At 42.8% G+C, this 25,572-nt stretch overlaps 1 protein-coding gene across 7 annotated transcripts in view; it reads left to right on the forward strand.

The window, feature by feature from the left end:
- Positions 1-25,572, forward strand: part of Catspere (catsper channel auxiliary subunit epsilon) — a 99,440-nt gene that overhangs the window by 13,157 nt on the left and 60,711 nt on the right. For all 7 annotated transcript variants that reach the window (XM_031390932.1, XM_031390928.1, XM_031390930.1 and 4 more), the window contains exons 3-7: positions 6,340-6,413; positions 7,064-7,133; positions 9,586-9,650; positions 11,091-11,115; positions 14,365-14,442. In XM_031390932.1, the coding sequence (XP_031246792.1) occupies positions 6,340-6,413; positions 7,064-7,133; positions 9,586-9,650; positions 11,091-11,115; positions 14,365-14,442 (312 nt within the window). The remainder of the gene's footprint in view (positions 1-6,339; positions 6,414-7,063; positions 7,134-9,585; positions 9,651-11,090; positions 11,116-14,364; positions 14,443-25,572) is intronic.

The raw sequence follows: 25,572 nt of genomic DNA on the forward strand, positions 1-25,572 counted from the left end.
AGTTCAAGCAAGGTCATGTGGGATTAAAGGTGTGGTGGCACACACCTTTAATCTGGGCCACACCTTTTTCTGGAGACCTATTGCTGGACATTGGAAGAAGAAAGGCTCTCTCTGCTTCATCTGCTTGCCTTGTGGGACTGAGCAACTGCTGGATCCTTGGACTTCCATTTCACAGCTGCTGCCGGCCATTGTTGGGAGTTGATTATTGGGAGTTGGACTACAGACTGTAAGTCATCAATAAATTCCTTTACTACATAGAGACTACCATAAGTTCTGTGACTCTAGAGAACCCTGACTAATACAGTGGGTACAAGGGGGCTGCCAGACTGGCAAACCCAGGGATCCACAGCTGGCAGAAGCCTGCTGTTCCCAGAAACTCTCTCACTTGTTGGGGGGTGGTTGGGGCAGGAATCTGGGTCACTGTCTTTTTTCACTCTTCTGTCAACCATCTCTTTCCCCCTCTGAGCTTATACCCAGGTAAATTACCTCTTGCTGGCAGATCTGAACCTTTTTTAACAGATGCTCGATATCCCAGGCATGCTAGTTTTTTCAGTAACATTTTGGTACCTTCTAGACATGTGGCTTGGTCTTCTCCTGCTAATAAAAGGTCATCAACATACTGAAGAACGGTACATTGAGGATTAGCCATCTGGAAGGGAGCAAGGTCTAGGTGTAGTGCTTTGTCAAAGAGAGTTGGGGAATTTTTAAACCCCTGTGGCAGCCGTGTCCAGGTCAGTTGGCCTGACTGCCCTCCTTCTGCATCTCTCCACTTGAAGGCAAAGTAGGGTTGGCTATCTGGATGTAACTTTAAACAGAAAAATGCATCTTTTAAGTCGAAAACAGTATACCATTGTCTGTCAGGTGGTAAGGAGCTCAGTAGGTTATAAGGGTTGGGCAGGGTGGGGTGAATATCTTGGACTCTTTTATTTACTTCTCTTAGATCCTGGACTGGCCTGAAGTCTCCAGTGCCAGGTTTTTTTAACTGGCAGCAGGGGGTGTTCCAGGGAGACCCGCAGGGATGCAAAACCCCTAGTTGGAGAAGGCAGTTGATGTGGGGACGGATCCCTTCCCTGGCTTCCCTGCTCATGGGATACTGTCACACTGAAATGGGGACAGCAGTAACCTTGAGATCTACTACCACTGGGGGCACCTGAGTTGCTAGTCCCAAGCCCGCAGTCTCAGCCCAAGCTTCAGGAAACTCATCCAGCCATTTCTGTTGCTGCTGAACTGTCAAGGCCAAGACCTTAGTTTCTAGTAGCCGGTGGTGTTCATCGGCCAGTGAGAGAGTCAAAACCATAGTGCCTAGTTTTGATCCTTCTGCTATTATCTCAGGCCCCTGAGGGGTAAAGAAGATCTGAGCACCCATTTTTGTCAGCAGGTCCCATCCCAGAAGTGGGGTGGGGCATTCTGGAATCACCAAAAACGAGTGAGTCACTTGTCCTCTTCCCAAATCTACTACTGTTTTAGGAGTTCAAGAATATTGTTGATGTCCAGTTGCACCCATTACCCAAGTTTTTTCTTTTTTTTGTCTTTCCCATAGGCTGTAATAATACAGAATGTTGAGCTCTGGTATCTACTAAAAAATCTACAGGCTTCCCCTCCACGGTTAAAGTTACCCTAGGCTCAGGGGAGGGGTTCCAAGCCCTGGCCCCTCTAATCTTCTTCTCTGAGGGCTAGGACTCGTGGTGTGGCTTGCTCCTTTTTTTTAGGACACTCTCGGGCCCAGTGTCCTTTTTCTCTGCAATATCCACATTGATCTTTGTCAAGAGGTCTGCGGCGAGTGTCGCCCAGGTGCCCTACCTGCCCTGTCTTCTCCCTGGGTTCTACATGAGGACTTTTTCCTACTACTGCAGCCAAGATCCGTGTTAAATTCTGGCTCTGCCTCTTTTCCCTCTTATTCTCATGTTCTTCTTGCTCCTTCTGCTTCCTCTGCTCCTTCTCTTCCTCAGTTTCTCTCTTATAATATACTTTTTCTGCTTCCCTCACTAAATCTTTCAGAGTCATGTCCTGCAATCCTTCTAGTCTCTGCAGCTTACGCTTAATGTCTGGGGCTGCCTGTTCCATGAACGACATGGCAACCACCGCCTGTTGCCCCTCAGAAGCAGAGTTGAAAGGGGTATACCTACTATAGGCTTACATAAGTCGTTCCAGAAACACAGACAGGGACTCAGTTGGCCCCTGGACCACCTCTCTTACCTTAGCCAAATTGATGGGCTTCCTTGCTGCCCCTTTGAGACCTGTCACGAGAGTCTGATGGTAGACACGCAGCCCTTCTCTCCCTTCAGGGGAATTATAATCCCAATTGGGATGCTCTAAAGGGAACCCAGCATCTATGATGTTCTGTAAGATAGATGGCTGCCCATCAGCTTCTGGAACATGCTTTTGAGCCTCCATTAGGATCCACTCTTGTTCTTCTGTTGTAAAGAGGGTCTGCAAGAGCTGTTGACAGTCATCCCAGGTGGGCTGGTGAGAAAACGTAAGTGACTCCACCAAAGAAGTTAGTCTGGTGGGGTCCTCAGAAAAAGGATATAGATCGTCAGATGAAAAGGGCCAAAGGCACGCAACTGAAGGATCTGAGCATTCTCGGGAGGCACTCCCCTGCGACTGCCGGTCCCTTGGGCAGGGCCTGTAAAATTCTCTGGAGGCGCTGAGGCCACTGCTGCCTTTTGGGGAGGTGGTGCAGGATGAGGTTGGGGAGGTAGAGTTGGTGGGTAATGGGGAGGAGGAGAGTCTAGGAGAAGGAGGTCTGACTGGGTGTCAGGGTAAATCTGCATGGGAGCCACTCGAGCCACTCAGGAGGGCTCCTCATTATTAGAGGTCTGGTGGTCTTGCAGAGCCAGGACTCGGGAACCTGGCTTACCAGGAGTTTTAGGTATCCGGACCCATGGCGGAGGATTGTAGGTCAAGTCCTCCCACACAGTGATATATGGTTGCTGATTGGGGTGTTTCCCGGTCTCTGTCGAAAGAAAACATCTTCAACATCTCATATCACTTCTAAGTCAAATACTCCCTCTGGTGGCCATCCTACGTTAAAGGCAGGCCATTCAGCAGAGCAGAACGTCTGCCAAGGTCCCTTCTTTATTTTGACTGAGAGGTTATGAGCATGGTCTCTAACGTCCATCCAGTGTTCCAAGGTCAATGTCAGGGGAGTTACAATAGCCTGTCCCACCGTCAACGTCCACACACACACCAAAAAGGCAGTAAAAATGGAATAAAAAGCCTGATGCACACTCCGAGAACACTGAAAGAAACTGAAATTATCTGACGGGCCTCCGAGTGCCACTCCACTCAACCAAAGTGTGACACTCCTCCAAAATACCAGAGGAGGGTTCCCGTATGTATTCCCCTCTTGAGGCATCCCTCAAGATGGGCAACCTGTAGCTGGCCAGGCCAACAAGCACCGTATCAGCAGTCGCCAAAACCACAAAACCACAGAAACAAATCACAGATGCTAAACTGTAGAACCGAAAGTAACAATGATTGCTAAAGGAGGCACAGACAGAACGGGGAGCAGATAGACACAGGAGCAGACAGACGGGTGGGGGGAGGGGGCAGACCTCAGCTTACCTCCAAGAGTGTTCTTGTTGGTGCAGGGTGGTCAACCCTTCCCGGCCAACACACCATCTGTTAGGGCTGTTAAGGAATGGGGGGGGGGAGGACCCCACACTCAGGGCTCAGGAACGACAACCCCAAACACCACCAAGACATGTACTTGATGCAATCAGCAAGAGGTTCTTTTATTCAGCGCTGGGCGAGACTCATATCCCAAGCAGGGGTAGAGGAGTCTGGCATCAAGCAAAAATTTAAACAGGTTCTTATACCCACACAGTTGCTAGGGAAAAGGGGGAAACTAAGGCAGGGGAAAGTACAGGGTAGTCTCTGATTGGTGCTGGCTTGTGCTAGGGTTCAGAAGCAGGTTAGCCACCTGGCAATTGTTTGTTACCTCATTTTTCTTTTTCCTGCCAGGCCACTCCAGTCTCTAAGCTCTGGGAGCTGCTCTCCCATTCTTCTATGTCCTGGGAGCTGGTCTCCCATTATTCTAAGTTCTTGGAGCCAGTTTCTCATTCTTCTAAGTCCTGGGAGCTAGTCTCCCATTGAGTTCAACTAACGGCTAAGTTCCCACAGTACAGTTTGAAAATTTTAACCTCTCACCCTGACCTCCTTTGGTGATGAACAGCAACATGGAAGTGTGAGTTGAATAAACTCTTCCCTCCCCAACTTGCCTTTTGTTCATGGTTTCTCATCTCAGCAATAGAAATCCTAACTAAGGCAAGTATATATTAACAATACTTCATTGAGGTTGGTTAAGCCTTTGTTTATAAATGTGGTCGATTTTGCTAAATGATCTACGTGAGAGTAAAATGTAAATTTTTATATTGATTAATTTTAGGACTTTCTCTATATGGCTTATTCTGTTTGTCTGGGTGTTATATATTTGACCCAAACACACTGGATTGCACTCCCACTCCTTTTCTCTCTCCGTATCCCCCAACCCCCCTGTCTCCCTCCCCATCCCTCCCTCTCTTGTGCAAGCTCGTGTGTGTGTGTGTGTGTGTGTGTGTGTGTGTGTGTGTGTGAACTGAAGTTACAGGTCCTTATGAATCTGCTGTGTGTGGTGTGTGCTGGGAATCAATATTTCCCCCACCCCAGGAGGTGCCATCTCTCCAGCCTCAGGTTTATCGACTGCTGGTGTGTCACAAATTCTCCTTTGACATTCTACTTTGCTGAATGGTAGTAATATTTTAAAACTTCCAGCATGGGGTTTCTTCCTGCCTTTGACCATTTATATTTCTGAATGAAAGACACACAGCTTTGTATTTTTAAATATGCCTGAGGCAGCAGCAATTACCCACCCTTCATGCTCTTAAAATCTATTTTCCTACCGACAGTGTAGAGTTATTACTTAGGAATTTCTGTGTTCCATCTGGGCTGCTCTTCACTCCGATTGGCCAGCCCACATGGCCACATTTTTTTTTTTAATGGCTCAGCTATCGCATGGCAGCTCTCCTTCTCACTCCTGCTTGTTCTTCCTCTTTCATTATGGCTGCTTTCTGATTCTCCTTCCTCTTCCTCATGGCTCCAAGTGGGGAACCTAAACTCTCCAAGCTTCCTAAGTCAGCCAACAGGTTCTCCAGTGCAGGAGTGAGGATTAAAAAGGAAAAGAAGGGGCTGGCGAGATGGCTCAACGGGTAAGAGCACTGACTGCTCTTCCAAAGGTCCTGAGTTCAGATCCCAGCAACCACATGGTGGCTCACAACCACCCATGATGAGATCTGACACCCTCTTCTGGTGCGTCTGAAGACAGCTACAGTGAATTACGCCAGAGAGAGCAGGGCCGGAGTTCAATTCCCAGCAGCCACACACATGATGGCTCACGGCCATCTGTACAGCTACAGTGTACTCATATACATAAATACAATAAAATAAATCTTTAAAAAAAGAAAAAAAAAAGGAAAAGAAAGACAACATTGTAGCATGACCCCAGTCAATTCTGAGACTGAAGGCAAATTTAATTTTTCCAATCTGCTTTTATATCATTTTAATTACATGCAAGTATTAAGGGTGAGCAGTACAATAAGGAACTAGCAAGGCTGTAAGCAAAGTCCCATGATTCCTCACTCCTTTGAAAGTTTTTAAAACGGCTTGTCAGAATGACCAAAATACTTGAGCCAACTTCCTTGTCCAAGCCCCAAATCTTGCCTGAAGCCTACTTCTTTTGTGCCACCCTAAGATTAAAATTCCTGCCTTAGGCTGGGCAGTGGTAGCACACACCCTTAATCCCAGCACTTGGGAGGCAGAGGCAGGCAGATTTCTGAGTTCGAGGCCAGCCTGGTCTACAGAGTGAGTTCCAACACAGCCAGGGCTACCCAGATAAACCCTGTCTTGAAAAACAAAAACAAAAACAAAAATTCCTGCCTTAACCTACTTCCCTATTGTAGTCTAAAGTTAGATTCTTGCTGAAACTTACTTATCATGCCCTAATGTCAGATTCCTGCCAACTGGCACCCCAAAAGGCTCTCCACACTAAACCTTGCTTGTCTCTTCTCCCCAGCTATTGCCTGCTGACATCTTTGTTTACCAATCAGAATTAACTGGGTGCAGGACTCCTCAGTGTCTTATCTGCAGACTCTCTCCTCTATCTGGGAAACAGATTCGAGGGACCCAAATTAGCACTAGAATACAAGCAGCCCACTACACATAATATCAAAGGAACTGAATTTTAGTTGTCGTTCTTTTAAAGCAATATAAACCAGATATTTGAATCCACAACCTAACACTGAGATTAACAGTGTTTTGTTGTTGTTTTTATTAACATGAAATTTTCATCTCATTTCTTAGATTAACCTAGAGTACGAAGGAAAGGCATTTACATCGTGGAAAGTACCGGAAACTTGTAAAGTTGAAAACACAACGTAAGTTTGTTGTTGTTGCTTTGCCCTATATAGACATCCATTCTTTCCTACATTGTAAAAATAACATTTGTTCACATAGTGCAGACATTCAGACTTCAAAGCTCTGACTTCATATAAATCTGCTCCTTGGAGGTTTGAATGAAAATAGCTCCGGCCCCACCCTGCTCTCCAATAGGCTATGCATTTGTCAGTTTAGTCCCCAGCTGACTCTTTGGAAGGATTAGGAGGTTTTCAAGGTATTCCTTGTTGTAATAGGTGTGTCCTTGTGGAGGAGGTGCGTCACTTGGGGTGGGACTTTAAGGTTAAATGCTCATGCCTAGCCCAGTGTCTCTCCTGGCCTGCTGTTGCTGGGTTTCAGCTACTGACCCAGCGCTTGTTTGCTCCGCACCGTGATAGTAAACTAAACCTTGGAAACTATAAGCAGACCCCCAACTAACTGCTTTCTTGTCTAGGAGTTGTCTTGGTCATGGTGTCCCTTCATCAATGGAACAGCAGCTTAGACAGTTGCTGTATTAGAGGATATTTTTATCTTTTTTTTTTCTTCTAGCATCCAATTGAATTGCTTAAGCTTAAAAGTTGTGGGTGGATTTTTAATCAGCCTCATATGCACTTGCAATTCTTTCTTCTTCTCTGTTCTTTCTGGACACTAGATCACCCAAGACAAAACTACACTGCAAAAGGTCTGGAACTCACAGGATAGCAGCAGTTTCTGGAACCCAAGTAAGTTGATTTTAGTGATATTATATTTGAATCTTGAAAAGCAATCACAAGTACAATTTGGGCTCTTTCAGGACAATAAAACACTTATATAGCCTGGGAGTGGTGGTGTACGATATGCCTTTAATCCCAGCACTTGGGAGGCTGAGGCAGGAGGAGTTTTGAGTTCAAGGCCAGCCTGGTCTGCAGAGTGAGTTCAGGACAGCTGGGGATATACAGAGAAATTCTGTCTCGAAAAACAAAAAACAAAAACAAAAACAAAAAACAACAACAAAAAAAGAATTATCACAAATTGCTTTAAACAGTTTTAGTCGTAACTAAAAAATAACAGCGATTTGAAAGTTTTTGCCAGTTTGTCGTTTTTTTTCATGTCAGTATAAATTGTGAAATGATATCTGAGTTTTCAGTTTCTATTTTTAATTGTTACCTCACTCACTCATTCATTCACTCACTCATTATGCCTAGGGTTGGACCCAAGGCCTTGTGCATACTTGCCAGTGTCGCACCATCTAGCTAGTGCCGCAATCCCTACTACTTAGCTTCTTCATCCGTTAGTATGCTAGAGGCCGTTAATGGCACTCTTGGATGAATAAGTCCAAGTCACACATGGCGTCAGCGACGGCCAAGACCAAAGGCAAATTTGAGACTTCTATTTTACTCCACTTCCTTTCCTTCAATTCAGGGGAGTGTGTGAATGCAGATGAATGAAAGTGACATTGACTCTGCTGATGTGCAAAACAGACAGATAGTGTGACAACCTAAATCATTTCCACACTGTCAGACATACTCTGTCCCCTGGGTGGTGGAGAACTTCTGAGCCAGAAGAATGATAGAGTTGAGTGTGAACACGGGAGAAAAATAGGATAGAGAGAGTGAGGAGGGCAAGTCGCCAGACTTGCCATGTAGTCCAGCCCATACAGAGAAGCTGAGGAGTTAAAGACCTTCTGCACTAAGTATCTGTTCATAATTCCTGACATGGGGCCTTCCCACCCTTGAGCATCTCTGCTCCCTGATGAAAGCACACACATCCTTTATATTTCTTTCTTTTTTTTTTTTGGTTTTTCAAGACAGGGTTTCTCTGTGTATCTCTGGCTGTCCTGGACCTCACTCTGTAGACCAGGATGGCCTCCAACTCAGAAGTCCACCTGCCTCTGCCTCCCAAGTGCTGGGATTAAAGGCGTGAGCCACCACTGCCCGGCTATATTTCTATTTTTAAATATGCCTTAGGCAGTATACTAGCTGGACAGCTGCCTATCTTCCATGTTGTTAGGATCTATTCCCCTATTGATTGATAACCCCAAGCTGCTGTCACTCATTATTTCTGTGTGTCATCTGGGCTGCTCTTAGCTCCAATTGGCCTGTCTACAGAGCAAGTTTTCTTTATTCCTATCTCATCTCCTTTCCCTCTCTTCCTCCTTCCCTTCCTCCCTCCCTCCCTTTCTCTCTCTCTCTCCCTCCCTCTCTCTCTGTATGCTGTCTCTCTTCTTTCTCTCTTCTCTCTCTCCTTTCTCTCTCCTCTCTCTCTCCCTCCTTCCTCTCCTGCACCTTCTTCTTATCCTTCTCCACTACTTCTATCCTGTGGTAGCTTTTCCCTATTTCTCTTTCTTGAGAACCTCATGGTTCTCAAGCCCAAGAGTCTAAACCCTACCCATCTCTGTTCTGGTCAGCTATTGGCTGCCAATATATTGATTCATCAATCAGAGTTAACTTGGGTGCATGGTCCCCAAGGCTATTTGCAGACTCCAGATCTTGGAGGCCAGCACCTAGCATTACGATAAACAGAAAAGACAAAACCTCAAGCACCTTCTGGAGGTGTGGTATTAATTCTAGTAAAAAATCTATTTTGCGGGCTGGCGAGATGGCTCAGCAGGTAAGAGCTCTGACTGCTTTTCCGAAGGTCCTGAGTTGGAATCCCAGTAACCACATGGTGGCTCACAACCACCCATAATGAGATCTAACGCCCTCTTCTGGTGCGTCTGAAGATAGCTACAGTGAATTATGCTGGAGTGGAGCCAGAGCAAGCGGGGGCCAGCAGAAGTCCAGAGTTCAATTCCCAGCAGCCACACACATGATAGCTCACGGCCATCTGTACAGCTACAGTGTATTCATACACATAAAATAAATAAAAAATGAATCTTTAAAAAAATATATATTTTGCTCTATTCTTTTTTTTTTTTTTCTTTTCTTTTGGGTTTTCGAGACAGGGTTTCTCTGTATAGCCCTGGCTGTCCTGGAACTCACTCTGTAGACCAGGCTGAGTTTCTCAAACTTAGAAATCCACCTGCCTCTGCCTCCCAAGTGCTGGGATTAAAGGCACACATCTCACTGCCCAGCTGAGGTACTTGCTCTATTCTTAGGTAAGGAACAGCCCTCTATGACATTCAGGCTTGTGTCAATACCTGAATCTATTTCAAATATTACATAATTTTTCATTTGTATTTTCTCTTACATCCAGGAAGAGGAACGGCATCTGACTGTGGATAATTCTTATATTTGCTTCTTGTGGTATTTCACATCTGTGTAAGTAAAGCACCATATAAAGATAATAATGAAGGCTTTCAGAGTATTTAGCTCCAGCTTAAAAAACATCAATCACAAAAATGCATTATTCACATCATGATTTGCATAAATACATCTATTCGCCCTGTCTCGAAAAACCAAACAAAATAAATAAAAGAAAAGAATAATATTCAAAATTCTATTTTCAAGACAGGGTTTCTCTGTGTAGCCCTGGCTGTCCTGGAACTCACTCTGTAGATCAGGCTGGCCTTGAACACAGAAATCCACCTGCCTCTCAAGTGCTGGGATTAAAGGCGTGTGCCACCACTGCCCGACTTGATTTTTTTTTATTAAGGTATGTGAATATCAGATTAATTTTTCTGACTTTTCATTTCATTTATATTGTAAATACTCACTCACACACCCATTATCAAGATGGGTTCCTAGAGTGGTGTATTTCTTTGAATTGATAAGACAATATCAATGCTTGAGCACCACAAGTCCAGTCTTTATACTGTATTTTCCAGGAGCATAGACAAATGCCTAATGGTGGACCTCTATCATCCTGGTACCACATTCTCATGATTCTAAAGTATTTGCATTCCACACATGCATTCTTCTCTCCTACCTGGCCCACAGAAATCACATTTTAAAGAATTAGCTCTTCCTATAGGTTCTCATTTTCAACAATGATATATAGTTGGAATTCTATAGTATATAATATTTTAGACTGACTTCTTTTACTTGGTAATATACATTTAAGATTCAAACACCTTGGCCATCTGTGATGGCAAATGAATGATAGACCCTTTGGTCTATAGTTAGCACCTATATAGAGTTTGAATTTGTTTTACATTTAACATCAAATTCTTTATATCTATATACCAAAATATAAAAAGACTACCTAAAGTTTTAGAAACAATGTATCTTGCTTTTGCCATCTTGGCGCCTGTGGAGGCCTGCTGGAACAGGACTCCTGCTGGGGCAGAGCAGGACTCCTGAAAGGTGAATACACCTGGAAGGCTGCAGTGCAAAGCCATTTTTCCTGGCTAGGAGCAAGGCCTCTGAGGGCTCTTCATAAAGCTGAAGGTGTTTATGTCCGAGATGAAACTGAATTGCACTTGGCCAAGAGGTGTGCTTATGTGTATAATGCAAGAATCAGAGCAGTGACTCCTGGAGGCAAACCAAACAAAACCAGAGTGATCCAGGGAAAGTAACTCTGGCCAGAGAAATGGAGGCATGGTTTGTACCAAATTCTGAAGCAACCTTCCTGAAAAGGCCTTTGGGAGGAGTCCATGTGATGCTCTACCTTTCCCAGACTTCCCTTAATGAGAAGTAAATAAATAAAGAATGGAGTTTTCTTTTGGGGAAAAAAAAGAAATATACATATTGAAGATATAGCATTCCAATTAATGTTTCATATGATGTTTATTGAAATGTATTTCCTTTTTCTCCCCACAGGAACGTTTATGAAAACTTAAGCCAGGTAACATTTGATCGTTTTGCATCTCTCTCAAATGTTGCTACTCCAATGTCTGCCTTCATTACATTTGTTTCCAGAAATTCCCCCAAAGTGCTTTGCCATAAATGTTCCATAGAGTTTAAAGACCTTGGGTTGTCAGGATGCCTAGTCTGGGAGGGTCGATCACTTATCTATGGAAGGGCTGGCTTCTCTTCAATGTTCTTCCTTTTTTTGTTGTTGTTTTGTTTTGTTTGTTTGTTTGTTTTTTGAGACAGGATTTCTCTGTGTAGTCCTTGCTGTCCTAGAACTCACTCTGTAGACCAGGATGGCCTCGAACTCAGAAATCCTCCTGCCTCTGCCTCCTAAGTGCTGGGATTAAAGGCGTGGGCCACCACAGCCTGGCTTCAATGTTCTTCCTAAACAGCCGTAGCAGAGAGGCTTACTTAAGTGTCTTCTGTTGAAACACTGAAGAGGTTTTGAAACTATTAGCCGACGTGGAGGGTGAGGGGCTGTTCATGCAAATGCTTATTAAGGCTGTATAAATTATCACTGAATGTTCTTAGTTTATTACATGGTAGATAATTGATTGATAAATCTGACCCAGTTAGTACAAAAGCCTTGTGGAGGCTAGGCATGGTTTGTATTCTGAGTAATCAGAAAGATGATGACCAGCAATCATAAATTTGAGGCCAGCCTGAGCTACAAAGTTCTGGGACAGCCAGGGCAACAAAGAGACAAATTGTTCCAAAAGACTTAAAATGTCTAGATTTTCCTAGCAACATATTCTTGCCCACAAAAAAGAAAAAAGAAAAAGAAAAAGAAAGGTGGAGCTTTGGCAAGCCCAAATTCTACCAAAGAGATTGGGACGGGGCCTGCAACACATGGTTCCATCTTAGTTCTTGTTAGCCTTTAAGAAGTAATTGATACTCACGATGTCCAGCAGATTAGGAATACCTACCCTCACTCATCTCTTAGTCTGTGTGCTGGGTGCGCAGTAGCAGCAGCACAAATTCCTACCCTCATTTTTGTGTCATTATGGCTTGTTTTAAATCATTTGTAAAGTCACTCACTCAATTTATAAATCCAGCATAATTCTAAAATCTAAAACCTGACACAATTCTAAAACTTACTGACACGTTCTTTTAAAATATTCAAAAATTTGGAATAAAATAACAAGAAGAAGCCTGTACCACCGGTAGAAAGCTGTACAAGCCTGGGGAATAGCCCAAGAACCTACATGAGTTAGGAAGGAGAGAAGCAGTTTAACACAACTGTCCTCTTACCTCCACATGTGCACTACGACACATACAACCACCAAATGGATATATCATACAGACACACACACACATACACACACACACACAGCGAAATGCACAATAATAAAAATTTAAAATGTCTAGAAGATATAAACCAATAATGTTATGATATGTTGATATTATACACCCTAGGAATCTGTAGTACCACCTAGAATGTCATCAAAATAAAAGATGCAAAGCATCATCATAGTACTTATGGACTTTTCCAAGATTTTCCAGAAAGAAAAACTTCACTCTTATCTTTAAGAACCATGACAAAAGCAAATAAGAGAAATGTACAGCTCATCTCACCACCACAAAACAGCCAGAACAGCTAAGAGAAGCTGTCAAAGGTCAGACCACTCCAATGGCTAGCTCAGATGGAGCTAAAAAATAACCACCAGGAATCAGCCAGTATTTAAATGCAATGAATAAATTTAATGTAGTGACCACTGTATCATATTGTGTACCCATTTCAAACACTCAGCCCATTCAGCAGGCTATATACTTCAACAAAAGACTAAGACAATGGGCCTTGCATTCATTCTGTAACCACCTGGCCTTTAACTTGGAAATTACTTAGAAAACCTTCAGGTTCAGTTTTTGTTTTGTTTCCTCACTCCCTAGGCAACCCAAGCTAGCCTTGGACTTTCAATCCTCCTGTCTCTACTTCTAGAATTCTGGGATGGATTATGGACGTATACCATTCCAACCAGCGTGCACCTTACTTTTCATATGTAGGTGTTGTGCCTGCTGGTATGTGTGTGCACCATGCACATGCAGTGCCTGTGGAGGCCAGAAGAGGGTGCCCATTCCCCTGGAGTTATAGATGGTTGTAAACCCCAAATGGGTGAATTAACCCTGGAAGAGCAGTTGGTGCTCTTACCACCAAGCCACCTGTCCAGTCCCCATATGATGGAGATTTTAAGTACATGTGTTCATGGTCATGAAAGAAATTCAAATGGAAATTACAAAATATTTTGAACTAAATGATGAAGCTCTCCAGGCAGATATAGAAGAACAAAGACAACCCTCCCCATCTTAACAATAACCCAGAGGAAGTTTCGCACAGGAAGTGACAGTGGACCTTGAACACGGGGAAAGACCCTAACATTTTCTCGTAAGACAAAAACAGAGCAAAACAACACCAAAGCACTATTTCCATCCAACTGAATGGCACAGGGGGTGAGGGGGGGAGGAGAGAGGGACCGAGCTTTCACACGTTGCTGGGAAGATCTACCACTCGGACTAATGTGCAGGAGCTAACAAGAAGGCACAGTGTGTGTGTGTGTGTGTGTGTGTGTGGGTGTGTGTGTGTGTGTGTGTGTGTGTTTTGGGGGTGGAGTAGGGGGGTTGCCACACACCTTGGTGACCTGGGTTTGACCCTTGGAATCAAGTGTCCCAGTTGCATTGTCAACATGACCTAGCCTATAGTCTTCTAGCAGAGGAGCTTAACAGAGAGAAACTGCCTAGACCAGACTGGCTGGTTTTTGAAGGACCTTGAGTTTGTATTAAAAGAAGGAAAGATGTTATTTGTACTGATTCTATACAAAGGTTTTCAGAATTTACAGAAACAGGCAATGACTAGTTGGATACCTGTACACTCATGGGAACTGGATGATGGGATAGAGAGGGATTTTTATTGTTGTTGTCATCCTATTTTAAATATAAATTACCGGGGCCTGGAGAGATGGCTTATGTGATTAAGAGCACCCTGACTGTTCTTCCAGGGGTCCTGAGTTCAATTCCCAGCAACTACATAGTGGCTCACAACCATCTGTAATGGGATCTGATGCCCTCTTCTGGTGTGTCTGATGATAGCAATGGTATACTCATACATAAAATAAATAAAATATTGTAAAAATATATTTAAAAAATTATATAATTTGCTCCTGACTGTGTAAATAAATTATTCAAGAAAAAAAATAAGGAAACAGGCACCCTGTCTGTTTTGTGCCTCTCATGTTTTCTTTTATAGATTGTCACCATATGGGTTTATGATCCAGAAAGTGCCAGCTTGGAAGAGCTGATGTGGACTGCAAAGAAACCTTCCCTGGTGAGTACCAATATCATCCTTCCTTGGATCACACAGGCTGCCAGTCTTTTTCTGAGGAGGGAGTTTAAGCTCTAATCAATTGATAGCACTCTAAGTTTCCTGAGGTCAGTGTAAAACACCTTTATGGTCCCCTCGTTCCACTTAGTCATCACAGGTATGAGCAGACAGGTGAGCAGACTTTGATCTCTGCAATGATATACTTCTCCTTTGAGCATTCTTCTGATCATTGGTGAAGAGGTGGATGCTTTGTGTGCTTTATAGATGTCCTGTGAGTATCTCCATTGAAGTCACGCCTCTGAAACGTAGCGAATACACCACCCCTTTCTTGTGTTGTACAAATTTACTGCTTTAAAGATTTGAGATTCTGTGTCAATATAAAACATATGGAGGAATATCAGGATACACAGTTGCTCTCATGAGCCTGTTGCTATCTTAGTGACTAGTCAGGACCTCTCTGATGTAGGGGTGAGTGTGTGTGTGAGTGCTCATGCGCACACGTGTCTGTCTGTCTGTGTCTGTCTGCACCTAAGATGTGTTGGAGGTGGAGGCATATGTGCAGAGGCCAGGAAACAGCTTTGTGGAGTTAGTCTCTTTCTCCTTACACCTTTATTTGGATTCCAGGGATTCAACTGTGGTTGCCAGGCTTCAGAGGTGGATTGTGACTGGCCCCAGATCATTGGTCATTAACTCTTTCTAATCCTAAGCCATTCATTGGCCTAGTATCTTCTTTTTAAAGGTTTATTTATTATTATTTGTAAATACACTGGAGCTGTCTTCAGACACAGCAGAAGGCGGCATCACATCTTATTACGGATGGTTGTGAGCCACCATGTGGCTGTGGGGTTTGAACTCAAGACCTTCAGAAGAGCAGTCAGTGCTCTTGACGGCTGAGCCAACTCTCTAGCCCCCTTTTTTGGTTGTTTAACAAATCTCCTATTTCACATTTAAAACTTCCTATTATTTAAAAATGTGCTCACATTTGTGTTCTAATTGAGCACGGTATCCATATTAAAATAGAAAACTAGTGGGCTGGCGAGATGGCTCAGCGGGTAAGAGCACTGACTGCTCTTCCAAAGGTCCTGAGTTCGGATCCCAGCAACCACATGGTGGCTCACAACCACCTGTAATGAGATCTGACGCCTTCTTCTGGGCTTACGGCCATCTGTACAGCTACAGTGTACTCATATACATAAAATAAATATAATAAATCTTAATAAATAATAAATAAAAGAAAACTAGTGTGGTATGTTTTTGTTTCTTGGTTAACAAGTAAAATGGAAGTATGAAAATATCCATCTATTTATCTGCCCTTGAAATATAGGCACTTCATATGAAATTTTGGAAAGAGTTAAAACACAAGTCTTACATTTTTCTAATTTCTATTAATTTGGTAAATAAGGTTTTAATCCTAATATAGTTTTACATTTACATAATTGTTACAAAAATAATTCTTATTTTTAGCTTTTTTTTTTTAAGATTTATTTATCTATTTTATGTGTATGAGTACACTGTAGCTGGACAGATGGCCATGAGACAACATGTGGCTGCTGGGAATTGAACTCAGGACCTCTGCTTGCAATTACTTCTTGGCCTTTTGGCTAAGATCAAGTGTAGGACCTCTGCTTGCTCCAGCCCCTCTTGCTATGGCAGAATACATTGTAGTTGTCTTCAGACACACCAGAAGAGGGCATCAGATCTCATCACAGATGGTTGTGGTTGCTGGGATCTGAACTCAGGACCTTCAGAAGAACAGTCAGTGCTCTTACCCGCTGAGCCATCTCGCCAGCCTCTTATTTTTATCTTATATTTGAATATTGGTCACAAGTTATGAACTATTAATATATTGTTATTAACTAAGGCCTATTTTGGTCTTTCCTCAGTTTTCTTTAATACTTTGTTCTCCTGTTCCCAAATCATATTGGGGTAGAATTTCACATTTGGTTCCCCACTTTCTTCTTAGTTGTAAGTTGCTACATGTTTTCTGTGACCTTGACAATTTTGAAAATTCCTACTAAGGTATTTTGCAGAATGTCAATAAATTGAGATTTTCCTCAAGAGACTGGAGTTAGATGTCTCAAAGAGAAAGACCACAAAGGTCCAGAGTTTTTGCCATAGGGATCATGCCTAGGGTCTGTCCTATCAGTGTGACCTAGCAATGTGTGTGCGTGCAATGCTTGACACAGCACACGTGTAGAGATCAGAGGACAATTTTCAGTCTATCACATGTGTCTCAGGGATTATACTTAGATCATCAGGCTTGGTAGCAAGTTCCTTTATCCATTTAGCCATTTCTTGGGTTCACACTCCATTTACTTTTTTAAAAAATCTCTTTTGCCTGCATGTATGTCTGTGATGGTCTCAGATGCCCTGGAACTGGAGTTACAGACAGTTGTGAGCTGCCACGTCAGTCCTGGGAATTGAATCTAGATCCTCTAGAAAAGCAGTCATTGCTCTTAACTGCTGAGCCATCTCTCCAGCTATACTCAGATTCTTTATCTGAGTATAATATAATATACTGAGTTTATATAATATAAACTTGAGTTTATAATATAAACTTATACTTGAGTTTATATAATATAATTTTATATAACATTTTTCTGTGTGGAAGACTTACGTGTTCCTCTGACCTGTTTATTTGCTCACTGCTTTGTTTATATCAGTGTTGACTTCTGTACTTATTACATGTGTTTTGTTACAACACAGATGCTGCCCTTCACTGGAACCCATTCATTAGACTTCTCTATCCCTTTTGACATATTCCCAGCATTGGTTTGCCTTGGTCTGGTTTAACCCTTGCAGTGGTTTGAATAAGCTTGGTCCAGAGAGTGGCACTATTAGGAGCTGTGGCATTTTTTCCCCAAGACAAGGAGCTGTGACCTTGTTGGAAGAAGTGTGTCACTGTAGGGGTGGGCAGTGAGACCCTCCTCCTAATCATGTCGGAGCCAGTCTGTTCTTGGCTTTCTTTGGTGGAAGAGAATAGTACTCTCTGCTTTCTCCAGCACCATGCCCACCTGTACACTACCTTAGTGCTATGATGATAATGGACTATCCCTCTGAAACTTGTAAGCCAGTCCCTGTAGTGTCTGTCCGCAGACCCTACACGATAGTGGATTGTCCTGGACTGAGGACGAACTGAACCTGTGAAAATAAGTGGGTGGGGAGTAAGGAGTCACGACACCAAGTAGATGTATCAAGGTGTGTTTTACTTAGGGTGCAGTGTGTTTATATAGCAGGCAGCAAAAATGAAAGCATAACATTCATTCCTGGCTTTTAACATAAACAAGATAGCAGATACAGTGTCTGGCTGAAATTAGCTGAGTACCAGTCCTTTGATCTCCAGGAGCTGCAGCACCCAGAGTGTTTTGCACCACAGGTGGGTGGCCCCAGCCCCGGGCCTGTCACAGTATTCAGAGGGGAGGGAGACCACATTTCACCCTCTTTCGTTTTAAAACAAATACAGGACAAAGGTCATAAGCTCGACACATTTGCATGGGAATCATCACAGTGCTTTGAGATTCTCTCTCTGGCTCCGTCACCCCAGGCTTATTGTGCACAGCAAATACCGGGCTTATGACGTGTCTTTATCACAGACACAGCCACTGGGCATGTACCTTTGCCTGGGTTGGCTTCACCACCAGAGAGACCGGCTTCTTTCTGCACCATCCATTCATACAAAATGCCAAGATGAGCCTTTAAACACCTGCAGAGTCCAAAAGCTGCCGAAATCCTGGCTGGGCTGCTCACATTGAAGCTGAAGTCGGGAGGTGGAGCTGGGAATGGGCCCCTGCTGGGTTGCAAGTCTTCCCTTTGCTTGGGCTCTGGAGTAGGTTGTGGTTGTCTAGGGAACAGGTCTCAATACCATGCAAATTAGTCCTTTGAAGACTCTGGTAGTCAAATTAACCTTTGAAATGCTGGAATCCAAATGTTGTCCCTTATAAGAGTTGTCTTGGTCATGGTGTCTTTTCAGAGCAATAGAAACTAAGAGAGCCCTTTTTTTCCCCTACATGTTGGCACTCTAAACTTGTAGACTGTATTGTGAATCAAGATCTGCTGGTAAGTGTCTGTGTTGATATTTGGTGGCTGTGGAGTTTCTGTAAGTATAGTCCCTATAGAATCATATATTTGAATGCTTAGTCATCGGGGAGTGGCACTACTTGATAAAGATTAGGAATAGATGTTGCCTTGTTAGAAGGATGTCACTGGAGGTAAGCTTTAAGGTTTCAAAATCTCAAGATTAGCTCACTGACTCTCTTCCTGCTGCCTGTGACTCTGGATGTAGTGCTGTCAGCCACTTCTTCAGCATCATGTCTGCCTAGGAGCAACCATGCTCCCTGTGATGAAAATGGAGTAAACACCTGAAACTGTAAGCAAGCCCTAACTAAATATTGTCTTTTATAAGAGTTGCCCTCTTCATAGTGTGTCGTCACATCACAGCAATAGAACCAGTGACCAAGGAAGAAGTAGGTACCAGGGAGTGGAGTTGTGCTGTGACAGCCATGACAATGTTGTTTGTTCGCAAAAGGTAGGCTTTAGGACTGCAATTTGGACTAGAGAAGCATTTGAATGTTTTAAGCTGGGCTTAATAAGCCACAATCGTCAGGAATGTAGAAGATGGGGTGCTGAGATGTAGGTTATGATGGCTTAGCTCAAGAGATTTCAGAGGAGATGAATGTTAGTGAGTGGCCAAGAGACCACTCTTGTGCTGTTTTGGAGAAGAACATGGATGCCTCTTGCCCCTTTCTGGAAAATCTGCCTGAGGCTAAATGGAAGAATTTTAAATTAATGTTGTTGGCAAAGGAGATTTCAAGACAGCCTAGTATTAACTCCTGTCATGTGGGTATTAGTGGTTACTCTTATGCAGATCCGTAATGAAAAAGAGCAAGCTGAGCAAGGAAAAATACAAAATGTATAGTTTGAGAAGGGAAGGAGCACCAGGAAGTGCAATTGAGCTTAAATTCAGTCTTCAAGGAGACAAAAAGTTTAAAGGAAAGTGTGATGCTAAGTGGAATAAATGGAATGGTGACCTTAGACGAAGACCCCACCCAGCTAAGCTTCCAACTTTGAAAAGGAATTAAAGAAAATGAGTGAAAGAAACCAACAACAGAAAACTGATACAGATATGGTTGAATGTAGAAGCCATATTCTGGTCCTAGCAAGCAGCAGAGCTTGGCAGCTCAGCCATATTGGTTCTTGATTTAGAGTCAAGTATATAAATGTATTTTAGATTCTCCCTCCATCTCTAAGTAAAGCTGCTGAGGCCAGACATGTGTTAGGGATGTCCCTGCATAGAGACCTAGACAATCACTGCATGAAGCTATGAAGATGAAGCCTGGATTGTGTTAGAGACTCCAAGATGTTGGAGATGTCAGGGATATGGGGCCAAGGACAGCTGCTGCATACAGGAAGTGTAACCAGCCTAAGAAAGAAGTGTGCTGGGGCTGGAGAGATGGCTCAGGGGTTAAGAGCACTAACTACTCTTCCAAAGGTCCTGAGTTCAAATCCCAGCAACCACATGGTGGCTCACAACCATCTGTAATGAGATTGGATGCCCTCTTCTGGTGTGTCTGAAAACAGCTACAGTGTACTTGTATATAATAAATAAATAAATAAATCTTTAAAAAAAAAAAGAAAGAAGTGTGTTTCACTCAACAAAGCTGGAGGGAGTTAGAGTTTTTTGTTTTTTGTTGGTTATTTTATGAGAAAAAATATATAATTTCAGTTTATTGGAATTCATTAACATTTATAAACATATTTTAAGTAAACAGAATTACACCACATTCTTCTTTCCCTTATGTACCCCAACTCCTTCCAAAGACCACCTTTCAATACCTGCAATATCTTTTTTTTTAATTTTGTCATATTCTTTAAAATTTATAAAATATGGTAGCAGTAAAAATGAGTAATATAAAAGTTGTTTGATATAAAACAATTGAACAGTATTATGTAGATGCCAAGTAACCTTGGTTTCTGTTACTTATATTCTTATCTTTGCCTCCCACCATCTGGTTATCTCTAGTGTTACCTGCCCTGGCTAAACCAGACTGGGGCCTGTCCTTCCTGTGATCTTGGTTATGTCAGAACTCCTCAGAGTCAAGCTGTCTCTGGGATCCTGTGATTCTGGGATCCTGTGATCCTGGGCTAATTAGTGCATCTTGGAGTACATCTTCCTCTGGGAATTATGGGACTTGCTACAGCAATTGCTCCCAAGGTCTGCTCAGGGCACCGGCCCAAACAGACCAGAAGCAATCTGTGCCACTGTGCTGGCAGAGTTCCTGCATATATGTGCCCTGCTAGTCCCAGTTGGGACAGATGTGTCCTCCTCACCTCCGATCCTTAGGATCCTGGGAGTGTCACAGCGCCTGGGAGTGGAGCTTCCTCTGGATGTTGTGGGACTGGCGGAGTTAGAGTTCTTAAGTGCTCTTTGACATCAGACATGAAGATGGAGGTTTTGGAGTTCGCCCAGCTGATTTTTATTCTTGTTTTGCTCCAGTATTTCCTCACTATGCTCCATTTCTGCCCCTTTACAAATGTATATTCTGTGCCATTTTATGTTGGAAGTATGTGGTCTGCTTTTTTATTTTGATTTTTATAGTGGTTACTATTATGAGTCTAAAAAGAGAATTTGAACTTTTACACAATGTTGAGACTATGAAGGACCCTGGAGACTTTTGAATTTGGGCTAAATGCATTTCATGTTATGATGTGACTATAAGCCTATGTGAATCAGAGAGTAGAATATGGCAGTCTGAATAAGAATGGCCCCCATAGTCTCATATACTTGAATGCTTAGTCACTGGGGAGTGACACTACTTGATGATTAGGTGATGTGGCCTTACTGGAGTAGGTGTGACTTTGTTGGAGGAAGTGTGTCACTGGGGGTGGGCTTTGACATTTTTTTTTTCCAGAGCTGAGGACCCAACCCAGGGCCTTGCACTTGTTATGCAAGCGCTCTACCACTGAGCTAAATCCCCAACCCCAGGCTTTGACATTTTAAAAGTCCAAGCTAGTTCCTGTGTCACTCTCCTTTCTGTTGCCTATGAATCTAGATGTAGAACTCTCTGCACCTTCTCCAATACTATGTCTGCCCTTGTGCTCCCCACCATGATGATAATGGACTAAACATCTTAATGTAACCCATCCCCAATCTTTTATAAGATTTTCCATTGTCATAGTGTCTCTTCATAGCAATAGAACTCTGACTAAGACAGGAGTAGTGTCTCATCTCAACTGTTAGGACAAACATATGTCATTGTACTAATCCACCCACGTATGTCCACATATATGTATAAATTTTTCTGAACATCTGTGTTGCAGTGAGTTATCAGGGTCTCCAACCCCAATAAGCCTGTGTAAAAAACACAAAACTCAGTTATTTTATTTACAAGCTGTATGCCTACTGTCTCTGGTCTCATTTCCTGTCTGAAGGCCCCATCTTCCACCTACAGTGGAGTAATCCAAACTCAGTACATTGACCCTTGGGAACAGGCAGGGCCACCTTCTTGATAAGGACCTCCTAGAAGAGCAGAGGAGCCTGGGTCCCAGTGGGGTTGGAGGGGAGGAGCCTGCATTGTCCCCACTCTGCTGAGGGAGTTCCCCTTGACCCTCATCCCCAGGGCTTGTATATAGATTGTAAATATGTAGGGGGGAAAGGGGTGGGTGGGGAGGGGTCATGGGTCTGGAGTCTCACTCACTTCCTCTCTTCTCTTCGCCTATTCCCCTATCCCTGGCGCTGTTTGTTTAAAAAGAATAATAATTTTTTTTTTTTTAAAAAAAGCCATATGCCTAGATTGGGCAGATCTACCACTACACTAATCTATTCCCCAGTTATGAGATCCCTTTCTATCTGCTTCTTCTCCAGGCCATGTGGTTCTGCTCCATCTTCCTTCTCTTGCTCAGTGCTTCCCCTTTCTTCCTCTATTCTCCAAGACCTCCAACCCCACCTTTCCCTTCTACTATCCAATCGCAGACTATAGCCTTTATTTAACCAGCTAGAATGGGGAGAAGGTTCACATGAAATCACCTGAGAACATGATCCACTCTTTGCCAGGGCAGCCCCTCTTGAGAAGCTGAATTAAAAACAGCACCAGGGTAGCTAGCCCTCAACATACCTGTAGTATGTTAAGCTAACCTTGAGTTCATATTCTCCAACTTTAGTCTATTATCTCACAAATCATTCTTTCCCATAGGCTTTTTATTTATAAGAAATCAGCCTTGAGCTAGAGATGGCTCAGCACTTAAAAGTGTACTGGTTGCTCTTTCGAGGGCCTGAGTTTTTTCCTCACACATACATGTAGCTTATAATTAACTTATAACTAGCTTATAGGGCCAGAGACTTGTTGTAGCCTTTGTGGGGACCAGGAATGCACATGTCATACAGACACACATGCAGCCAAAGCACTCCTGTACTTAAACTATTTTCAAAACAATAAAAAAGAAGTCAACTTTTCACTATGTGTTCATTAATTTTAAATGTATATATTTTACTTGGGTCTGCTTGGGCTGTCTTGAGAAAATGCCTTGGATTGAATGGCTTTAGAACAGAAGAAAGCACATAGACTCTCTTCCTTTCCCAATGCTAGGTGGCCAAGAGCCAGCTCCTCAAGAACTGTATGTCTTGGTGTTAGTTTCCTAAGGCTTGTAGATTCTGTGTGCCAGTGGAATTTGGTTTGAACAAGATTTGTGTTTTTGTGACTTTCTTCTGTTGACATAAGCTCTTCATGTGTTCTCTTTCCCCACCCTACCCCCTTTTAAGGCTAAGACATAGTCAGTCCACTGTAACTCATGCCACATTTTGTTTGTCTCTCAATGATTGATGGCTTGTTTCTACTTATGAGCTGTTGTGAACTCTGCTAATAATTCTGCTTTAAATCATTTTAGACCCCTGCAGTGTTTCCCATAGCACTTGCCCTGTGCTGTATTCCTACCCACAGTGCAGAAAGGCTCCAATGCTTCCACAGCCTCTGTTGTACTTTCTAGGTCTTGTAGACTCAGTGCTGTTGTTTTTGTCTTTAAATAGCCCTCCTTAACAGTAGGGGCTCTCACTGTGTACATCTAGCTGGCCTCCAACTCAGGGATCCACCTAACTTTGTCTCCTGAATGTGGATTCAAAGTGTGCTCCACATTTCCCAGAATCATTGTAGTTCAAATTTGTATTTCTGTAATGAACACTGATACTGAACATGTCTCTTACGGGTTGGCAGTGTCACTGTCTCTCTATCCTACACTTCTCAGTCTGAGACCTTCTCCTTCCCTGGGCAATGGCTATTCTCTTCCTCCCTCGAGTGCTTGCCACGGAACCTCAAAGTCCCATCCCAGTCTTCCTGCCCAGCCATTGGTCATCAGCAACTTTATTTACCAATTAAAGCCAATTGGAGGCAGGAACCCCCAGTGTCTCACATGCGGAAGTGTAAATTCCCATAAAATTTGGGAACCCATAATGTAAGCATTAAAATCCACAACAACCATATATTCTGAATATTAATATCATACTGGATGCGATTTGCAAATATTTTCTTTCACATGTGGATTGTCTTTTTCCTTGTTGATGGTGTCCTTTGGTGCACAAAAGCTTATAGCATTGATGGAAGGTATTTGTCCTTCTATTTATTACAGCATCAATTTCTCATGTTCTTTTTTAAATTTCTTTTGTAATTTATGTATGTATGACATGTTTATACAGGTGCCCATGGAGGCCATTAAAATGTACATTAGGAGACAAGGATTCAAGGTCAAATTCTGGAGACCTTCAGTGTTTGTGGGGGGAGATAATAAGGAGACATTGGTATCAAGAAGTGCTTCCGATGAATCAGTGTATCAGATGCCAACAGACAGACTTTTTTTTTTTTTTTTTTAATTATGGAGCCATTAAGCCTGGTCAGTCACCGTCATTTTTTGCTTCCAAGCCTGAATGACCTAGGTTCAATTCCTGGGACCTAGGTGAAAGAAGGAGAGCACTGACTCCTTCAAATTGTCCTGTGTCTTTCACATGTTTAACATGGCAATGTACACCTCCTGCCCACAACAAAAGTATAAAATAAACATTTAAAAACTTAGGTTTCTGAAAAAAAAAAAACTTAGGTTTCTGTATTTCAGGCTCTCCATGGTCTTCATTCACATAAGATTCTGATAGTGTGAGAATGTTTTCAGTATGTTGGGTCGTGTATTATAGTTTATATTTCTTTATAGACTGGAGCAAGTGAGTTATCTTCAACAAAGCTTGTTAAAAACAGGAAAGGAACATGTTCTCATGACCTTCACACCCTTCTGCTCCATCAGAGATGGCCTTCAGTCTGGTTTTGCAGGACTTCTTCTCTGCCACTGAACTATACTGTTGCGGGAATTTAAAAACTGAATCCACCCCCAAACTCGCTTTCCCGCTGGGCCAAGTTTTTTGAGCTGATATTGACCAGCATCACCACATCCTGGCGGGCTCTTATTATTCTCTCCCAGCTATTAAAAACATCTCACTCACATGCAACTCTTTACACACCCCCACAATCATTCATCTAAATAGAGCCTAAGACCCGGTAAGTAAAGCATGACTCTTAAGGCCTTAATATCCAATCAAGTTTATATAATAATAAGATTACAATTTACAAGATGCCAGTACAACAATTTCAGAACCAAATAATAAAGACAATATTCTAACCCAATTAATCTATTTTGTAAAAACCTTTGCTTGGTTTTATAACCTTGTGGGGTCTGTCTGGCTAGTCCTCATCGGCTGTCTCCATGATCTTCTCTCTCCTGCTCCTGACTCTTCTCCTCCTCCAATTCTCACTCCACCTCTCTATTTTTGTCCAATCACAGGCCTGTCACTGCCCTAATATGATTGAAAAGAGAAAATGCTACAGCATTATACCCCTGTTCTGTGACCTTGATAGTTTATAACATTGTCCTGGGGAGAAGGCATTATAGTTAAAAGAAACAAACATAAATAATGAAAGTATGTTGATTGTATATGCATAAGCAAGGTCTTAACTAGAAGAACTAATTTAATACAGCATTGAACACTTGAAAGTACTTCTGTTTTGTTGTTGTTGTTGTTGTTGTTTGTTTTTTCCAAGACAGGGTTTCTCTGTGTAGCCCTGGCTGTCTTGGAACTCACTCTGTAGACCAGTCTGGCCTCAA

The sequence above is a fragment of the Mastomys coucha genome, unplaced genomic scaffold (assembly GCF_008632895.1).
Source record: "Mastomys coucha isolate ucsf_1 unplaced genomic scaffold, UCSF_Mcou_1 pScaffold1, whole genome shotgun sequence".
In the NCBI taxonomy this organism is placed as follows: Eukaryota; Metazoa; Chordata; class Mammalia; order Rodentia; family Muridae; genus Mastomys; species Mastomys coucha.